Source organism: Mobula birostris, chromosome 10, assembly GCF_030028105.1.
Source record: "Mobula birostris isolate sMobBir1 chromosome 10, sMobBir1.hap1, whole genome shotgun sequence".
In the NCBI taxonomy this organism is placed as follows: Eukaryota; Metazoa; Chordata; class Chondrichthyes; order Myliobatiformes; family Myliobatidae; genus Mobula; species Mobula birostris.
In genome coordinates this window covers 131,967,117-131,984,380 of record NC_092379.1, presented here as the reverse complement: position 1 = coordinate 131,984,380, position 17,264 = coordinate 131,967,117, and the positions used below count along the sequence as shown (strand labels likewise).

Sequence of the window (17,264 nt, the reverse complement as noted above, 5' to 3'; positions counted from 1 at the left end):
TCACTCAAACCGGTGCAACCAAACCCAGCCACTGCTCTGGAGGGTTCAGCGTTATACAGAGACAGGGGTTTGTGTTTTACCAGAGAGAGTGTCTGGGTCTGAGTATCAAATACTGGTCATTCAAGTCTGGAATTCGAGTTCAAGGTTATTGTCGTAGGCAGCCATACACGGTGTGCCACGAGGATGAGCTATTTGCAGCCACAGCCAGTACAGGACAGGGGCAAACATTTTTTTAATATTTGCATCCATTAGTCTCGTGAGACAATGGATTTGCGTCTTGGAGGGTTTCCGGGGCGCAGGCCTGAGCAAGGTTGTATGGAAGACCAGCAGTTGCCCATGCTGCAAGTCTCCCCTCTCCACGACACCAATATTGTCCAAGGGAAGGGCATTAGGACCCATACAGCTTTGCACCAGTGTCGTCGCAGAGCAATGTGTGGTTAAGTGCCTTGCTCAAGGACACACACGCTGCCTCAGCCAAGGCCGAACTAGCGACCTTCAGATCACTAGACGAACACCTTAACCACTTGGCCACGTGCCAACAGGACAGGGGCAAACATAAGTTACACAAATTTAACATAAACTTAAATTAATAAAAATTATACATTATGTGCACATGTGCAAAACACTAGAGACAAAGAAAATATACAGCATAGAACATTACAGCACAGGACAGGCCCTTTGGCCCACAATGTTGTGCTGACCTTTTAACCTACTCTATGATCAATCTAACCTTTCCCTCCCACAGAGCCCTCCATTTTTCGATCATCCATGTGCCTAAGAGAGTTTTAAATGTCCCTGATATATCTGCCTCTATCAGCACCCTTGGCAGCACTTTCCACACACCCACCACCCTCTGTGTAAAATACCTATCTCTTGTACACCTCCATCAAGTAACCTCTCATCCTCCTTTGCTCCAAAGAGAAAAGCCCTACTTTCAAAAAACATGCTTTCTAATCCAGGCAGCATCCTGGTAAATCTCCTCTGCACCCTCTTTAAACCTTCCACATCCTTCCTATAATGAGACCAGAACTGAACACAATACTCCAAGTAGGTTCTAACCCACTTTTACAGACATGAACAACAACATGGAGTTGGTATCAGCCCCACCAAGCAATTCGTGTTTCCCCCCAGTCCCAGCTTAGAAATTGCATTCATCTCACTACAGGGAGGATGTGGATACTGCAGAGAGAGTGCAGAGGCGATTTACAAGGATGTTGCCTGAATTGGAGAGTGTGCCTTATGAAAATAGATTGAGTGAACTTGGCCTTTTCTCCTTGGAGCGACAGAGGATGAGAGGTGACTTAATAGAGATGTACAAGAGATAGTGAGAGGCATTGATTGTGTGGATAGCCAGAGGCTTTTTCCCAGGGCTGTAATGGCTAACACGAGGGGACATAGTTTTGAAGTGCTTGGAAGTAGGTACAGAGGGGATGTCAGGGGTAGGTTTTTCACATAGAGAGTGGTGAGTGCGTTGAATACACTGCTGGCGACTGTGGTAGAGGCGGATACAATAGGGTCTTTGAAGAGACTCTTAGATAGGCTCATGGAGCTTAGAAAGTTAGAGGGCTATGCGGTAGGGAAATTCGAGGCAGTTAGAATTCTTAACACCCTGCTGCCCCCCCCAGCACACACTGTCTGAATGCCCTGCTACCCGCGCCCACCCCCCCGCACTCCCTAACTCACAGACACGATCTTATCCTGCTCTGGTCACCTTTCATCTTTCATTGCTGCCGTTTCACAAATTTATAGAACTATATTAATATAATAGTGTCAGTAACATTATGAACAACACACAAATTGCCGGAGGAACTCAACAGGTCAGGCAGCATCTGTGAAAAAAAGTACAGTTGCCGTTTCAGGCCGAAACCCTTCCACAGGACTGGAGAGAAAAAGCTGAAGAGTAGATTTGAAAGGTAGGAGGAGGGGACAGAGAAACGCCAGGAGACAGGTGGAACTTTGAAGGGGAGGGATGAAGCGAAGAGCTGGGAAGTTGATTGGTGAGAGAGACAGAAGGCCTTGGAAAAAAGAAGAAAGGAGGGAGGAGCACCAGATGGAGGCGACGGGCGGGCAAGAAGATAACATGAGAGAGGGACAAGGGGATGAGAAATGGTGAAGGGTGGGGGGGTGGCTGGAAGCATTACTGGAAGTTTGAGAAATTGCTGTTCATGCCATCAGGTTCGAGGCTACCCAAACGGAATATAAGGTAACACACATCAAAGTTGCTGGTGAGCACAGCAGGCCAAGCAGCATCTGTAGGAAGAGGTGCAGTCGACGTTTCAGGCCGAGACCCTTCGTCAGGACTAACTGAAGGAAGAGTTAGTAAGAGATTTGAAAGTTGGAGGGGGAGGGGGAGATCCAAAATGATAGGAGAAGACAGGAGGGGGAGGGATAGAGGCAAGAGCTGGACAGGTGATAGGCAAAAGGGGATACGAGAGGATCATGGGACAGGAGGTCCAAGAAGAAAGACAAGGGGGGGGACCCAGAGGATGGGCAAGAGGTATATTCAGAGGGACAGAGGGAGAAAAAGGAGAGTGAGAGAAAGAATGTGTGCATAAAAATGAGTAACAGATGGGGTACGAGGGGGAGGTGGGCCTTAGCAGAAGTTAGAGAAGTCAATGTTCATGCCATCAGGTTGGAGGCTACCCAGACGGAATATAAGGTGTTGTTCATCCAACCTGAGTGTGGCTTCATCTTTACAGTAGAGGAGGCCGTGGATAGACATGTCAGAATGGGAATGGGATGTGGAATTAAAATGTGTGGCCACTGGGAGATCCTGCTTTCTCTGGCGGACAGAGCGTAGATGTTCAGCAAAGTGGTTTCCCAGTCTGCGTCGGGTCTCGCCAATATATAAAAGGCCACATCGGGAGCACCGGATGCAGTATATCACCCCAGTCGACTCACAGGTGAAGTGTTGCCTTATATTCCGTCTGGGTAGCCTCCAACCTGATGGCATGAACATCGACTTCTCTAACTTCCGCTAAGGCCCCACCTCCCCCTCGTACCCCATTTGTTACTCATTTTTATGCACACATTCTTCCTCTCACTCTCCTTTTTCTCCCTCTGAATATACCTCTTGCCCATTCTCTGGGCCCCCCCCCCGGTCTTTCTTCCCGGACTTCCTGTCCCATGATCCTCTTGTATCCCCTTTTGCCTATCACCTGTCCAGCTCTTGGCTCTATCCCTCCCCCTCCTGTCTTCTCCTATCATTTTGGATCTCCCCCTCCCCCTCCAACTTTCAAATCCTTTACTCACTCTTCCTTCAGTTAGTCCTGACAAAGGGTCTCCGCCTGAAACATCGACTGCACCTCTTCCTACAGGTGCTGCTTGGCCTGCTGCGTTCACCAGCAACTTTGATGTGTGTTGCTTGAATTTCCAGCATCTGCAGAATTCCTGTTGTTTGCAGAATATAAGGTGTTGTTTCTCCAACCTAAGTTAACCGAATAGTAAAGCAGGACTTATAGGTATGGGAATGGGAAGTGGAATTAAAATGGGTGGTCACTGGGAGATCCCGTATGTTCTGGCGGATGGAGTGTAGATGCTTGGCGAAGCAGTCTCCCAATCTACGTCGGGTCTCACCGATGCACAAGAGGCCACACCAGGAGCACCGAACCCACCATATGACCCCAACAGACTCACAGGTGAAGCATCACCTCACCTAGAAGAACTGTTTGGGGCCCTGAATGATAGTGAGGGAGGAGGTTTAGGGGCAGGTGAAGCACATGTTCTGCACATCTGTCCCTCACCCCCCCCCCACTTTCTGCTTTCTACAGGGGTACGTGACTCCCTTGTTCATTCATTCCTCCCCACTGATCTCTCTCCCAGCACTTATCCTTGTATCCCACCACCAAAAACATCTTTGCCTCCCTCCCATTTTCTGCTTTCCGCAACGTCAGCAGTATTTTTTTCCATAGATGCTGCTTGGCCTGCTGAGTTCCTCCAGCATTTTGTGTGCGTTCCACCATTTCATCATGGCTGATCCATTTCCTTCTCGGCCCGAATCTCCTGCCTTCTCTCCATAACCCTTCATGTCCCGACCTATCAAGAATCTATCAACCTCGGATAATGTCTGTAAAACTAATTTGGTTTGCAAATATCTCGCAGAGAAGGAAATCTGTTACATTGACCAGATTCTGGTTACTTTGGCCCACAAAGCAGTATTGTTGAGTGTGCAATGAAACAAGTCCCTCAGCCTCATGAAGCTGCTGAACTTAATTCATCTGCGGTTCAAAGCAGCGGCTCACCACCACCTCCTCGACAGTAATTGGGGGGTAGAGTCTTGTCACTGGTAAACATCTTTCTGTTATTCTTTCATGAGATAAACATGAAACACTGAGTTGAAGAGATGGAGTTTTTCACCAAAATAGAGATTTGCTTTATTTGTCACAAGTACATTGAATCATACTGTGAAATGCGTCATTTGCGTCATCGTTTGCGATGAGCTGGGGGCAGCCCGCAAATGTCGCCATGCTTCCTGGCACCAACATAGCATGACCACAACTCACTAAACCTAATGTGTATGTCTCTGAGATGTGGGACAAAACCGATGATCACAGGGATAACATATAGACTCCTTACAGACACCACCCCAATCAGTGATCGGTGGCGGTGTAAAATGATCAGAATCAGGTTTATTATCGTGAAATTTGTTAACTTAGCAGCAGCAGTTCAATGCAACACATGCCAATATAGAAAGAAAAAAATAGATAAATATTTATATATATTAAATAGATTAAAAATAATGCAAAAGCAGAAATAATATACATTAAGAAAAAGTGATTGCGCTAACCATGGTGGAACACACATTAATTGCTGGAGGAACTCATCAGGCCAGGCAGCAAGTATCCTAATTTTTGGAAACACTAATGATGATCGGAACGCAATTCAAAGTAAGTTTATTATCAAAGTACCTAAACGGCATGAGATCATACCTTGAGATTCAATTTTTTGCAGGCATTTACAGGAAAATAAAGAAATACAGCAGAAGTGTGAGCACTGAAGACTTGGAAGCAATCCTACAGAGGTGTATAAAATCATGAGGGGCATAGATAGGGTGAATGTACTCAACTTTGTTCCCAGATCTGGGCTATCAAGAACTAAAGCACATAGGTTTAAGTTGAGAGGGGAAAAATCTAAGGGGAACTTGGGGACAATCTTATATATTTTTTAATTGAGATATAGAGTCCTTCTGGCTCTTCTTTAGTCATGGAGGGCTGATCGAGTTACTGCTCATTTACCTATGCCAGAGAACGTGGTTAAGACAGATACAATAACAACCTTTAAAACACAGTTGGACAGGTACGAGGATTGGGAAGGTTTAGAAGGTTATGGGCATAACACTGGCCAATGGGACTGGTTTGGAAGGGCATGTTGGTCAGCATGGACCAGTTGGGCAAAGAGGTTGTTTCGATGACTCTATGACTCAATTTTAAAAGAACACACAGATATTTATTTATTCATTTATTACTTGTTTTTTTTTGTATTTGCATAATTGTTTTCTTTTGGACAATGGCTATTTTGTCAGTCTTTGTATGTAGTTTTCCATTAAATGTATTGCATTTCTTTGATCTACTGAGCAAGAATATGAATCTCAGGGTTGTATATGGTGGCATACATGTACTTTGATAATAAATTTACTTTGAGATCCTGTACAACTTATTTGCCTTTTAATCTTAAGTATATATTTTATTGAAATGATATCAGCCACCAATAATCCTACGGCCTCTGACTAACTTACTGTCTTAAAACAAAAGTGACTTGGAGCATTGTCAAAGGATCTGCCTGGTCCTGGTACAACCAGTTGAACTCCAAGTAGTAACTCGATCAGCCCTCCATGACTAAAGAAGGTTCTATGCTTGTCAGAAAAGAAATCTTACAATAGCAGTATTAATCACAAACAATCACCACTATCCTTACATCAAAACTCATGGAACTCCCACACAGATTTGGGCCACATATACTCCATTGTCTCAATTTTCTAAGCCTGTCAACCAGCTCCATTTCCTCTTTATTCTGCTTTATGTCAAACACCCATCCAAAATTACTTCAGCTTTAATAACTAAATTTATTTTAACACAGTCTCTGAGCACTTCACATGGAAAAATGTTCCCCTCACTCCCATGTACTATCACCAACTCTATTCAGTAATAAACAGTTTTATGCGTTTGTTATACCTGTTCATTTATTCAGATTTGGCATGTCATCTGAAACCCTGACAAACTTCACGGGGGTGGGGGGGAAATCCTGACCAGTTGCATCATGGCCTGGTATGGAAACACCAACGCCCAGGAATGGAAATGTCTATGCAGCCCAGTCCATCACAGGCAAAGCCCTCCCCACCATTAACATAGAACATAGAATAGTACAGCACAGTACAGGCCCTTCAGCCCACAATATTGTGCCGACCCTCAAACCCTGCCTCCCATATAAGCCCCCACCTTAGATTCCTCCATATACCTGTCTAGTAGTCTCTTAAACTTCACTAGTGTATCTGCCTCCACCACTGACTCAGGCAGTGCATTCCACACACCAACCACTCTCTGAGTAAAAAACCTTCCTCTAAAATCCCCCTTGAACTTCCCACCCCTTACCTTAAAGCCATGTCCTCTTGTATTGAGCAGTGGTGCCCTGGGGAAGAGGTGCTGGCTATCCACTCTATCTATTCCTCTTATTATCTTGTACACCTCTATCATGTCTCCTCTCATCCTCCTTCTCTCCAAAGAGAAAAGCCCTAGCTCCCTTACTCTCTGATCATAATGCATACTTTCTAAACCAGGCAGCATCCTGGTAAATCTCCTCTGTACCCTTTCCAATGCTTCCACATCCTTCCTATAGTGAGGTGACCAGAACTGGATACAATACTCCAAGTGTGGCCTAACCAGAGTTTTATAGAGCTGCATCATTACATCGCGACTCTTAAACTCTATGCCTCGACTTATGAAAGCTAACACCCCATAAGCTTTCTTAACTACCCTATCCACCTGTGAGGCAACTTTCAGGGATCTGTGGACATGTACCCCGAGATCCCTCTGCTCCTCCACACTACCAAGTATCCTGCCATTTACTTTGTACTCTGCCTTGGAGTTTGTCCTTCCAAAGTGTACCACCTCACACTTCTCCAGGTTGAATTCCATCTGCCACTTCTCAGCCCACTTCTGCATCCTATCAATGTCTCTCTGCAATCTTTGACAATCCTCTACACTATCTACAACACCACCAACCTTTGTGTCATCTGCAAACTTGCCAACCCACCCTTCTACCCCCACATCCAGGTCGTTAATAAAAATCACGAAAAGTAGAGGTCCCAGAACAGATCCTTGTGGGACACCACTAGTCACAATCCTCCAATCTGAATGTACTCCCTCCACCACCACCCTCTGCCTTCTGCAGGCAAGCCAATTCTGAATCCACCTGGCCAAACTTTCCTGGATCCCATGCCTTCTAACTTTCTGAATAAGCCTACCATGTGGAACCTTGTCAAATGCCTTACTAAAATCCATATAGATCACATCCACTACACTACCCTCATCTATATGCCTGGTCACCTCCTCAAAGAACTCTATCAGGCTTGTTAGACACGATCTGCCCTTCACAAAGCCATGCTGACTGTCCCTGATCAGACCATGATTCTCTAAATGCCTACAGATCCTATCTCTAAGAATCTTTTCCAACAGCTTTCCCACCACAGACATAAGGCTCACTGGTCTATAATTACCCGGACTATCCCTACTACCTCTTTTGAACAAGGGAACAACATTCGCCTCCCTCCAATCTTCCGGTACCATTCCTGTGGACAACGAGGACATAAAGATCCTAGCCAGAGGCTCAGCAATCTCTTCTGTCGCCTCGTGGAGCAGCCTGGGGAATATTCCGTCAGGCCCCGGGGACTTACCTGTCCTAATGTATTTTAACAACTCCAACACCTCCTCTCCCTTAATATCAGCATGCTCTAGAACATCAACCTCACTCATATTGTCCTCACCATCATCAAGTTCCCTCTCATTGGTGAATACCGAAGAGAAGTATTCATTGAGGACCTCGCTCACTTCCACAGCCTCCAGGCACATCTTCCCACCTTTATCTCTAATCGATCCTACCTTCACTCCTGTCATCCTTTTTTTCTTCACATAATTGAAGAATGCCTTGGGGTTTTCCTTTACCCTACTTGCCAAGGCCTTCTCATGCCCCCTTCTTGCTCTTTTAAGCTCCTTTCTTGCTTCCCTATATTCCTCAATAGACCCATCTGATCCTTGCTTCCTAAACCTCATGTATGCTGCCTTCTTCCACCTGACTAGATTTTCCACCTCACTTGTCACCCATGGTTCCTTCACCCTACCATTCTTTATCTTCCTCACCGGGACAAATTTATCCCTTACATCCCGCAAGAGATCTCTAAACATCGACCACATGTCCATAGTACATTTCCCTGCAAAAACATCATCCCAATTCACACCCGCAAGTTCTAGCCTTATAGCCTCATAATTTGCCTTTCCCTAATTAAAAATTTTCCTGTCCTCTTTGATTCTATCCTTTTCCGTGATAATTATAAAGGCCAGGGAGCAGTGGTCACTGTCCCCCAGATGCTCACCCACTGAGAGATCTGTGACCTGACCCGGTTCATTACCTAGTTCTAGATCTAGTGTGGGATTCCCCCTGGTCGGCCTGTCCACATACTGTGACAGGAATCCATCCTGGACACACTTAACAAATTCTGCCCCATCTAAACCCTTGGAACTAATCAGGTGCCAATCAATATTAGGGAACTTAAAGTCACCCATGATAACAACCCTGTTATTTTTGCACCTTTCCAAAAAATTAAGCACACCTACAAGGAGCACTGACAACATCCATCACCAAGAACCCCCTCCAACCAGACCGTACTCTCTTCTCACTACTACCATCGATGGGCACAGAGGTACGGGAGCCGTAAGTCACACACCACCAGGTTCAGGAAGTTATTACCCTTCAACCATCCAGCTCCCGAGGCAGCGTGGATAACTTCACTCTGAACTGATAGGCTCACACTCAATGACTCTACAACTCATGTTCTCAGTATTAATTATTTACTTACAGAATTGTGCAAAAGTCTTCAGCACACATATATAGCCAGGGTGTCTAAAATTTTTGCACAGTACTGTAACTTCAATTTATTGCTTGCAATTTACAATTTACATTAAGAACTGAAAACTGGTTCATGCTTGAATTAATATCTGCTATATTCACATAACTCCAGAATACTCCCCAGCAGCAAGCACAAAAGGCATTGAGCTTATCAGGGAGCAAACCTAATTGAAGTTACAGTACTGTGCAAAAGGCTTAGGCACCCCAGCTCTATATGTGTGTGCCTAAGACGTTTGAACAGTACTGTACTTTTTTATTTGCATAACTTGTCTTCTTTTGCACATTGGTTGTCAGTTTTTGTGTGAAGTTTTTCATTGATTCTATTGTATTTCTCTGTTCTACTGTGATTGTCTACAAGAAACGAATCTCAGGGTAGTTTATAGTGACCTATGCATACTTCGATAACCTATTTACTTTGAACTTTGAATGTCCCTCCTATATGAAGAATGTGTTTCTATTTACCCTGCTCCAGCCCTTCATCATTGTATATTCCACTTTCAAATTATCTGATTATTTTGTCTGTTCTAACAAAGACAAGCACGATTTTCTAATCATTCTTCGAATGAAGATTTGGTCCTACCAGCCACTATCCTGGTGAACTTGCACAATCATAAACATAAGAGATTCTGCAGATGCTGGAAATTCAGAGCAACAAACATAAAATCCTGGAGGAACTCAGCAGCTTCTATGGAGAGGAATAAATATTTTTGTGCCAAGACCTTTCATCAGGCCTGATGAAGGAATGCATCTTCTACTAGGGGACCATTCAATAGTATAATGTCAGTGGGATAGAAGCTGTCCTTGACTCTGGTAGAACATGCTTTCAGGCTTTTGTATCTTCTGCTCAATGGGAGGAAGGAGAGGAGAGAATGCCCAGGTTAAGTGGGGTCTCGATACCCTGATGGAGAATCTCACCAAAACGTCGACTGTTTATTCTTCCCCATAGATGCTGCCTGACATGCTGAGTACCTCCAGCATTTAGGATTTGTAAAATACCTCCGTCATCTATGTTAATCTTTGAAACTAGTGTCCCCTTGTGCTCCTCACATCACACAGCTTTTCCACTTTGTTCTCCTGATGTTTGCAAGTATAATGATTTAACATTGAATCCTCTGCAGAGGTATATAATCATTCAGTCTATGTTTCTCATAATTACATAAAACTCATTTTAACCTCCCCTTTGCTCCAAGGAAGAGATTAGCTTTATTTGCCACATATACATTGAAACATCAAAACTTACAGTGAAATGTGCCGTGTGCGTCAACTACCAACACAGTCTGAGGTTTGTGTTTGGGGCAGCCCAGAAGTGTCACCATGTTTCCGGCACCAACATAGGATGTCCATAATTCACTAACCCTAACAGGTACGCCTTTGAAATATGGGAGGAAACCAGAGCACCCGGAGCAAATCCATGGGGTCCATGCTGAGAACAAACCCCACGGGGTCATGGGGAGAACAAACACACAAACTCCCCATGGGGTCATGGGGAGAACAAACACACAAACTCCCAACGAGGTCATGGGAAGAATGCACAAACTCCTCTATCCCACTGTAATAAGACTACTAAATCATTCCCTAGTATACGACAGACTCTTAACAGAGTTCAACCCATTACAATCTTTATTGTGTTTTCTCAGTAGCTGTTACACTTTATTCTGCACTGTTATTGTTTTCCCTTACTCTAGCTCAATGCACTGTGTAATGATCTGTAGGAGCAGTATGCAAGACAAGCTTTTCACTATCTCGGTATGTGTGACAATAGTAAACCAATTCCAATGCCAAGAAGCTGAAAAGTAATAAAAAGATCTACAGCAGAGATGGAACAGAAGTGAGCCGAGAGTAATCAAGGGCTGAGGAATAAAATCCCTCCCTAAGCTTCTTCAACAAATTGGAAAGAGAACACTCATTACATTAATACTCCACGTTTCCCCTTATTCATTATCACCTTACCTGAGGTCTCATCCTTGGGTTCCACCTGACATAATAGTTCACCCACAACTCCAAATGCCGTAAACTGGTCACTGGGTAAAGCACGTGATTTTCGTAATTCACATAAAAAGGGTTGGTGAACTCCTCCAGTTGACTATTAATGTAGGACCAAAGGGAGACTGTCTTTGTCTGCACTTCCTGTAAAAACAGACGTTACACAAGCATTGTTAGACTGGAACAGTGGCACTATTAGTGAATACACAGTGCACAATCCACATATTGCACTTACAAATCACCAACCACCATTCCTGTATTTCAGCCATCATTGATGGGAAGGCACGGAATGCAAAATTCTTTTCTGTGGTGAATTCTAAGTGCAAAATTACAAGATTGTCATAAAACCCCAATTGGTTCACTGCTGTCCTTTCTGGATAAAAATCAGCCACCCTATCTCACATCTCACACCAGCAGTGAACTCCAAAATGCCCAAACAAGCCAATCAGTTTCAGATTTATTTATCACATGAACACTGGAACAAACAGTGAAATGTCTTACTTGTATTAACAACCAACACGCCCAAAGATGTGTTGGGGGAGGCAGACTGCAAAAAGCAGAGGAGGATAGGTTCTTGATTAATAAGGGGGTCAAAGGTTATGGGGAGAAGGCAGGAGAATGGGGTTGAGAGAGAGATACTAAATCAGCCATGATGGAATGGGAGAGCAGACACAATGGACCGAATGGCCCAATTCTGCTCCTATATCTTATGGTCTTCAGTGTCGCCACATATTTCACGCCCATAATGCTTGGTTGAGCTACACAAAACACAGAACACACCAAGCAGCAAAGCATCGATAGCAAAACAAGCCAATTCGTCCTTCCCACCTACCTGGGACATTGTTACTAATGTATTAACCCTTCAGAGGTGTTTTGTTTTAAGGTGGAAACATAAGTGGTGTTAAAGCATTATAGAAGAATGCAATGAATTGTTGGTACAATAAATGTAGAGCAGTTGTGCCAACTATATTTACTGTATACAGTATATTGCAAATAAACTATATTTTGAAATAAAATAACGTACTGAAGTGACGTGTCAAACCTGCTTCGATGGCACTGCCCAAGCCCATAACCTCCACTGCCAAGTTCAAGGGCAGTTAGTGATACCATCACCCTCAGGTTTCTCACTACTCACACGCCATGCTGACTTGGAAATACACTCTGTGTCCTCTTTATTAGGGACATCTATATATTAATGCAAATATCTACTCAGCCAATGCATAAAAGCAAGCAGACATGGTCCAAGAGGTTCAGTTGTTGTTCAGACCAAACATCAGAACGGGGAAGAAATGTGATCTAAGTGACTTTGACCGTGGAATGATTGTTGGTGCCAGACAGGGTGGTGTGAGTATCTCAGAAACGGCTGATCTCCTGGGATTTTCACACACAATAGAGTTTACAGAGAATGGTGTGAAAGACAAAAAAACGCCCAGTAAGCGGCAGTTCTGCGAGCGTAAACACCTTGTTAATGACAGGGGTGAGAGGAGAGTGGCCAGAATGGTTCAAGTTGACAGGAACTCAAGTTACTACACGTTACAACAGTGGTGTGCAGAAAAGCATCTCTGAATGCACAACACGTCAAACCTTGAAGTGGAAGGGCTGCAGCAACAGAAGATCACACCGGGTTCCACTCCCGTACCTAATAAAGAGGCTGCTGAATGTATATTTCTGTTCCTTCATCATTACTGGAATGAATCCTGCAACTTCCTCCTTGACCAATGGCACTGAGGTAATACTTTAGCAGAGGGACTATAATTGGGAATGGGCTTTAGATGTTGGCCATTTCAGTGACACTCACACCCCACAAAATGAACGTTTGAAATTTAGGACTAATTGGAATGTTGTTGCGTTAACAATACAATGACATGGTTGCGTAGCAGTTAGAAGCACCGGTGATTGGAAGACCGGGGCTGAATTCCTGCTACTGTCTGTAAGGAGTTTGCACGTTCTCACCATGACCGTGTGGGTTTCCTCCAGGTGCTCCAGTTTCCTCCCAAATTCCAAGGACAGACAGAAAGATCAGCTTTATTTATCAAATACACATCTAAACATACAGTGAAATGCGTCACTTACGTCAAATCAAATCTGCGAGGATTGTGCTGGGATTGTCTATGGCGCATGGTTAGGGTGAGTGAGTTGTGAGCAAGCTACGTTGGCGCTGGATGCATGGTGACACCTGCCAGCTGCCCAGCATACCCACCCACCAGTCCACCTGGATGAAGCCCACCAGTGGTGGTCAATGACACAAATGATGCATTTCACTGTTCGTTTCGATGTACACATGACAAATAAAGCTAAAGTGGTTAAGGCATTGGACTAGCAACCTGAAGGTCGTGAGTTCGAGCCCCAGCCGAGGCAACATGTGTTCTGTCCTTGAGCAAGGCAATTAACCACACATTGCTCTGCAACGACACTGGTGCCAAGCTGTATGTGTCCTAATGCCCTTCCCTTGGACAACATCGGTGTCGTGGAGAGGGGAGACTTGCAGCATGGGCAACTGCTGGTCTTCCATACAACCTTGCCCAGGCCTGCGTCCTGGACAGTGAAGACTTTCCAGGCGCAGGTCCATGGTCTCGCAAGACTAACAGATGCCCTAATAATGCTGATGGAAATGTGACTCCTCAACATTTGCTGTGATTGAAATATCTATGGGTTTTCAGCAAGGAGTTTTACATGACATAAGCCTCCTGTCATAATGCACACGGTCTGAGAGGGAGAACCTGGTTCTAGCTGTCCCCTCCAGCATCATGCTCATCACCTACCTCTTTCACTCTCTGTTGCTCACAGTTGTACAAGAATGTCCCAAACAGGCAGCTGTACAGATGGTCCAGGATGGTTAGCAGGAAGAGCTCATTAAATTCAAATGCTGCCGGGAACTAAATCAGGAGAAATACAATATGTAACTGCAGAGAGCAAACAATCACAATTACTCACAAGCAGAAGGTGAAAGAAATCTGAAACATAAGAATTCCAATTACAGTGGTTCTCAGCTTTATCTAGGAGTTAAGGTATGTGGAATAGGGGAGAGCATATGATGTTGTGCCAACCTTACACCCTACTCTCCTTTCCCTCCTACGTCATAATAATTATGTGCTGTGTCGTATGACATGGGCGATCATGGTCTTATCATTCCAGGGAGAAAAGTCCTAGCTCACTCAACCTTTCCTCATAAGACATGCTCTCTAATCCAGGCAGCATCTTGGCAAATCTCCTCTGCTCCCTCTCTAAATCTTACAAATCCTTTCTATAATGAGGCAACCAAAACGGAACACTATGTTCCAAGTGTAGTCCAACCGGAGTTCTACAGAGCTGCAACATTACCTCATGGCTTTTGAACTCAATCCCCAGACTGATGAAAGCCAACACACCAGACATCTTCTTAACCATCCTATCAACTTGCACGGCAGCTTTAAGAGATCTATGGCCATGGATCCCAAGATCCCTCAGAGTTCTTCCACACTGCCAATAACCTTGCACTCTGCCTTCAAATTTGACCTTCCAAAGTAAATCACTTCATACTTTTCCAAGTTGAACTCTGTCTGAGAGGAGAACGGCAGAGTTGAGCAGAAGTGTGGCAGACAAACACAGAGGCAACAACAGAGGTGGGACACAGAGGGAGCAAAGTCACTGACACAGCGGACCAATATGGAGATGTACATTCCAGGGTGCAGCAGTAACAATGATAACAAAGTCACTGATTAGTCTACAGTCCAATTGAAGTTAGTGTACTGCAAGAGGGATAATTTGATCCACGTCCTTGTCATTCATCAGAGATTATCCTGAAGGTGAGGAAGTACAGTTTTATCACCAAATCCAGGCTGGTCATCAACCACTCATGCACACTAATCCCCCAGAAACACAAAAGATTCTGCAGATCCTGAAAATCCAGGTAACACACACAAAATTCAGCAGGTCAGGCAGCAAGTATGGAGAAGAGTGACGTTTCAGGTCGAGACCTTTCGTCTGGACTGGAAAGGAAAGGAGACAATGAAACTAGAATAAGCAGGTGGGAAGAGAGGGGAAAGAGCCGAAGCTAGTAGATGAGAGGTGAGACGAGGTGAGGAGAAGGTAGGTGGGTGAGGGAAGGTGGGATGACATGAGAAGCCGGGAGGGGATAGGTGGAAAAGGTAAGAGGTAAAGGCTGAAGAAAGAATCTGAAAGGAGAGTGGACTCTCCCTTGGGAGAAAAGGAAGGAGGAGGAGCACCAGAGGAAGGTGATAGGCGGATGAGGAGAAGAGAAAGGAACACCAGAATGGGGAATGGAAAAAGAGTGAAAGGGACAGCGGAGAAATCCTCCATTAATCCCACATTCTCATCAACCCTCCCAAGACTCTATCACTAACCTCTGGACACTTACAGTGGTCAATTAATCAACCAACCCACAAGTAAAGATCTGAATGATTCGTAATAGGAAGAACACTGAAACCCTGGACATAGGTGGCCTTACCTACAGTGTGACGTTACAGGTGAGGTACTCTACAGTTACCAAGCAGCAACCTACAATAACAGAAATGGTGGTAGTGCTGTCTGAGAAGTGGTGGTGAAGCCCCATTAGTGGCAGCTCACCTGTGGAGGAGGTGTCAATGAAAGGAAATGAATAAGAACAGAGGAGACTTTGGAGAATTCATGCAGGAACTATGAGATACAAAACACTGCAGCTGCAAGAGATGTGTGAAATACAAGAGAATGCTGGAAATACTCAGCAGGTCAGGCAGCATCTGTGGAGAGGTAAAAGCTACCTTTCATCAGAACAGTTCAAGGCTGATTATCAGTGGAATTTAATATTTAAGTCAGAAAACCTACTGCAAACCACACCAGATGCCCAGATGATCTGTTCCGGTGAATGTTGGTTTAAGGGGTGCAAGTGAAGTCAACCCAAGTAAAGAGTCACCCAGCGTACCAACAAGGACTAAAAATGCCCCCCTACTTTGGACTCTACTTCTCACTGCCTCAGTAAAGCAGCCAGCATAATTAAAGATCCAACCACCGCAGACATTCTCTCTTCTCCCCTCTCTCATAGAGCAGAAGATACAAAAGCCTGAAAGTACACACCACCAGGCTCATGGACAGCTTCTATCCCACTGTTACCAGACTCTTCAACAAACCTCTGCCACAATAAGATAAGACTCTTGGCCTCATGATATACCTCATTACAATCCTGCACTGCACTTCCTCAGTAGCTTTTACACTTCATTCTGCATTGCTATTGTTTTATCTTATTCAACCCTAATTTGATAATTTGTGTAATAATTTGATCTGTATAAACGGTATGAAAGACAATCGTTTCACTGTACCTTGGTGCAAGTGACAGTAATGAACCAACAAACCAACACCAACACACCTCGCAATCAGGTTTTAACATCACTGACACATCATGAAATTTGTTGTTTTATGGCAGCAGTATAGTCCAATACAAACAAAAACAAAAAATGACAGGAAGAAATAAATATAGAAAACACATTAAATAAGTAGTGCAAAATGAGAACAAAAATAGTGAGGTGTTGTTCATGGGTTGGTTCATTGTCCGATCAGAAACCTGATGGTGCAGGGGAAGAAGCTGTCCCTGAAATGTTACATTCACATACCTGTCTTGTCATCTGCCACACACAGTCAATGAACTGAAGGAAGATGGGCGAGCGGTCAGCAGCTGCGTGGTTCTCATCCCCATGTCCTACTCTCTGAAAGGGAGAGAGAGGTTCGCATTTATACAAGAATCTGCCTGAACTTGGGACGTCACAAAGCACATTACATCTAATGAATATAACCAACCTTACATCTATGAAGTTTGATTCCAACCCTCCATTCCCATTCCAACATGTCGGTCCATGGCTATCTCTACTGTCAGATGAGGCCACTCTCAGGTTGGAGGAGCAACACCTCATATTCCTACTGGATAGCCTTCATCCTGACAGCATGAATATCCATTTCCCCAACTTCCAATCATTTCCACCCTCCCCCTTCTCTCCTTTCATTTCCTCATTCGGGCTCCTCTCTTACCACTTCTCCTCACCTGTCCATCACCTCCCTCTGGTGTCCCACCTCCTTCACTTTCTTCCAAGGTCCACACTCCTTTCCTATCAGATTCCTTCTTCATCAGACATTTACCTTTCTTACCTTCTCCCAGTTTCTCACTTCGTCTCCCCTTCCCCCACACCCAGCTTCCC

The 17,264-nt window shown here is 44.5% G+C and overlaps 2 protein-coding genes across 7 annotated transcripts in view; one reads left to right on the top strand and one right to left on the bottom strand.

Moving 5' to 3' along the window:
• The window catches only part of mtmr1b (myotubularin related protein 1b), a 66,921-nt gene that overhangs the window by 3,353 nt on the left and 46,304 nt on the right, over positions 1-17,264 (bottom strand). For all 6 annotated transcript variants that reach the window (XM_072271004.1, XM_072271009.1, XM_072271007.1 and 3 more), the window contains 3 exons: positions 16,686-16,778; positions 13,863-13,976; positions 11,068-11,244 (listed from right to left, as the gene is read on the bottom strand). In XM_072271004.1, coding sequence (XP_072127105.1) covers positions 11,068-11,244; positions 13,863-13,976; positions 16,686-16,778 — 384 coding nt within the window. The remainder of the gene's footprint in view (positions 1-11,067; positions 11,245-13,862; positions 13,977-16,685; positions 16,779-17,264) is intronic.
• LOC140204351 (CD99 antigen-like protein 2) overlaps positions 1-17,264 on the top strand; it is a 269,749-nt gene that overhangs the window by 223,962 nt on the left and 28,523 nt on the right. The window lies entirely within an intron of this gene.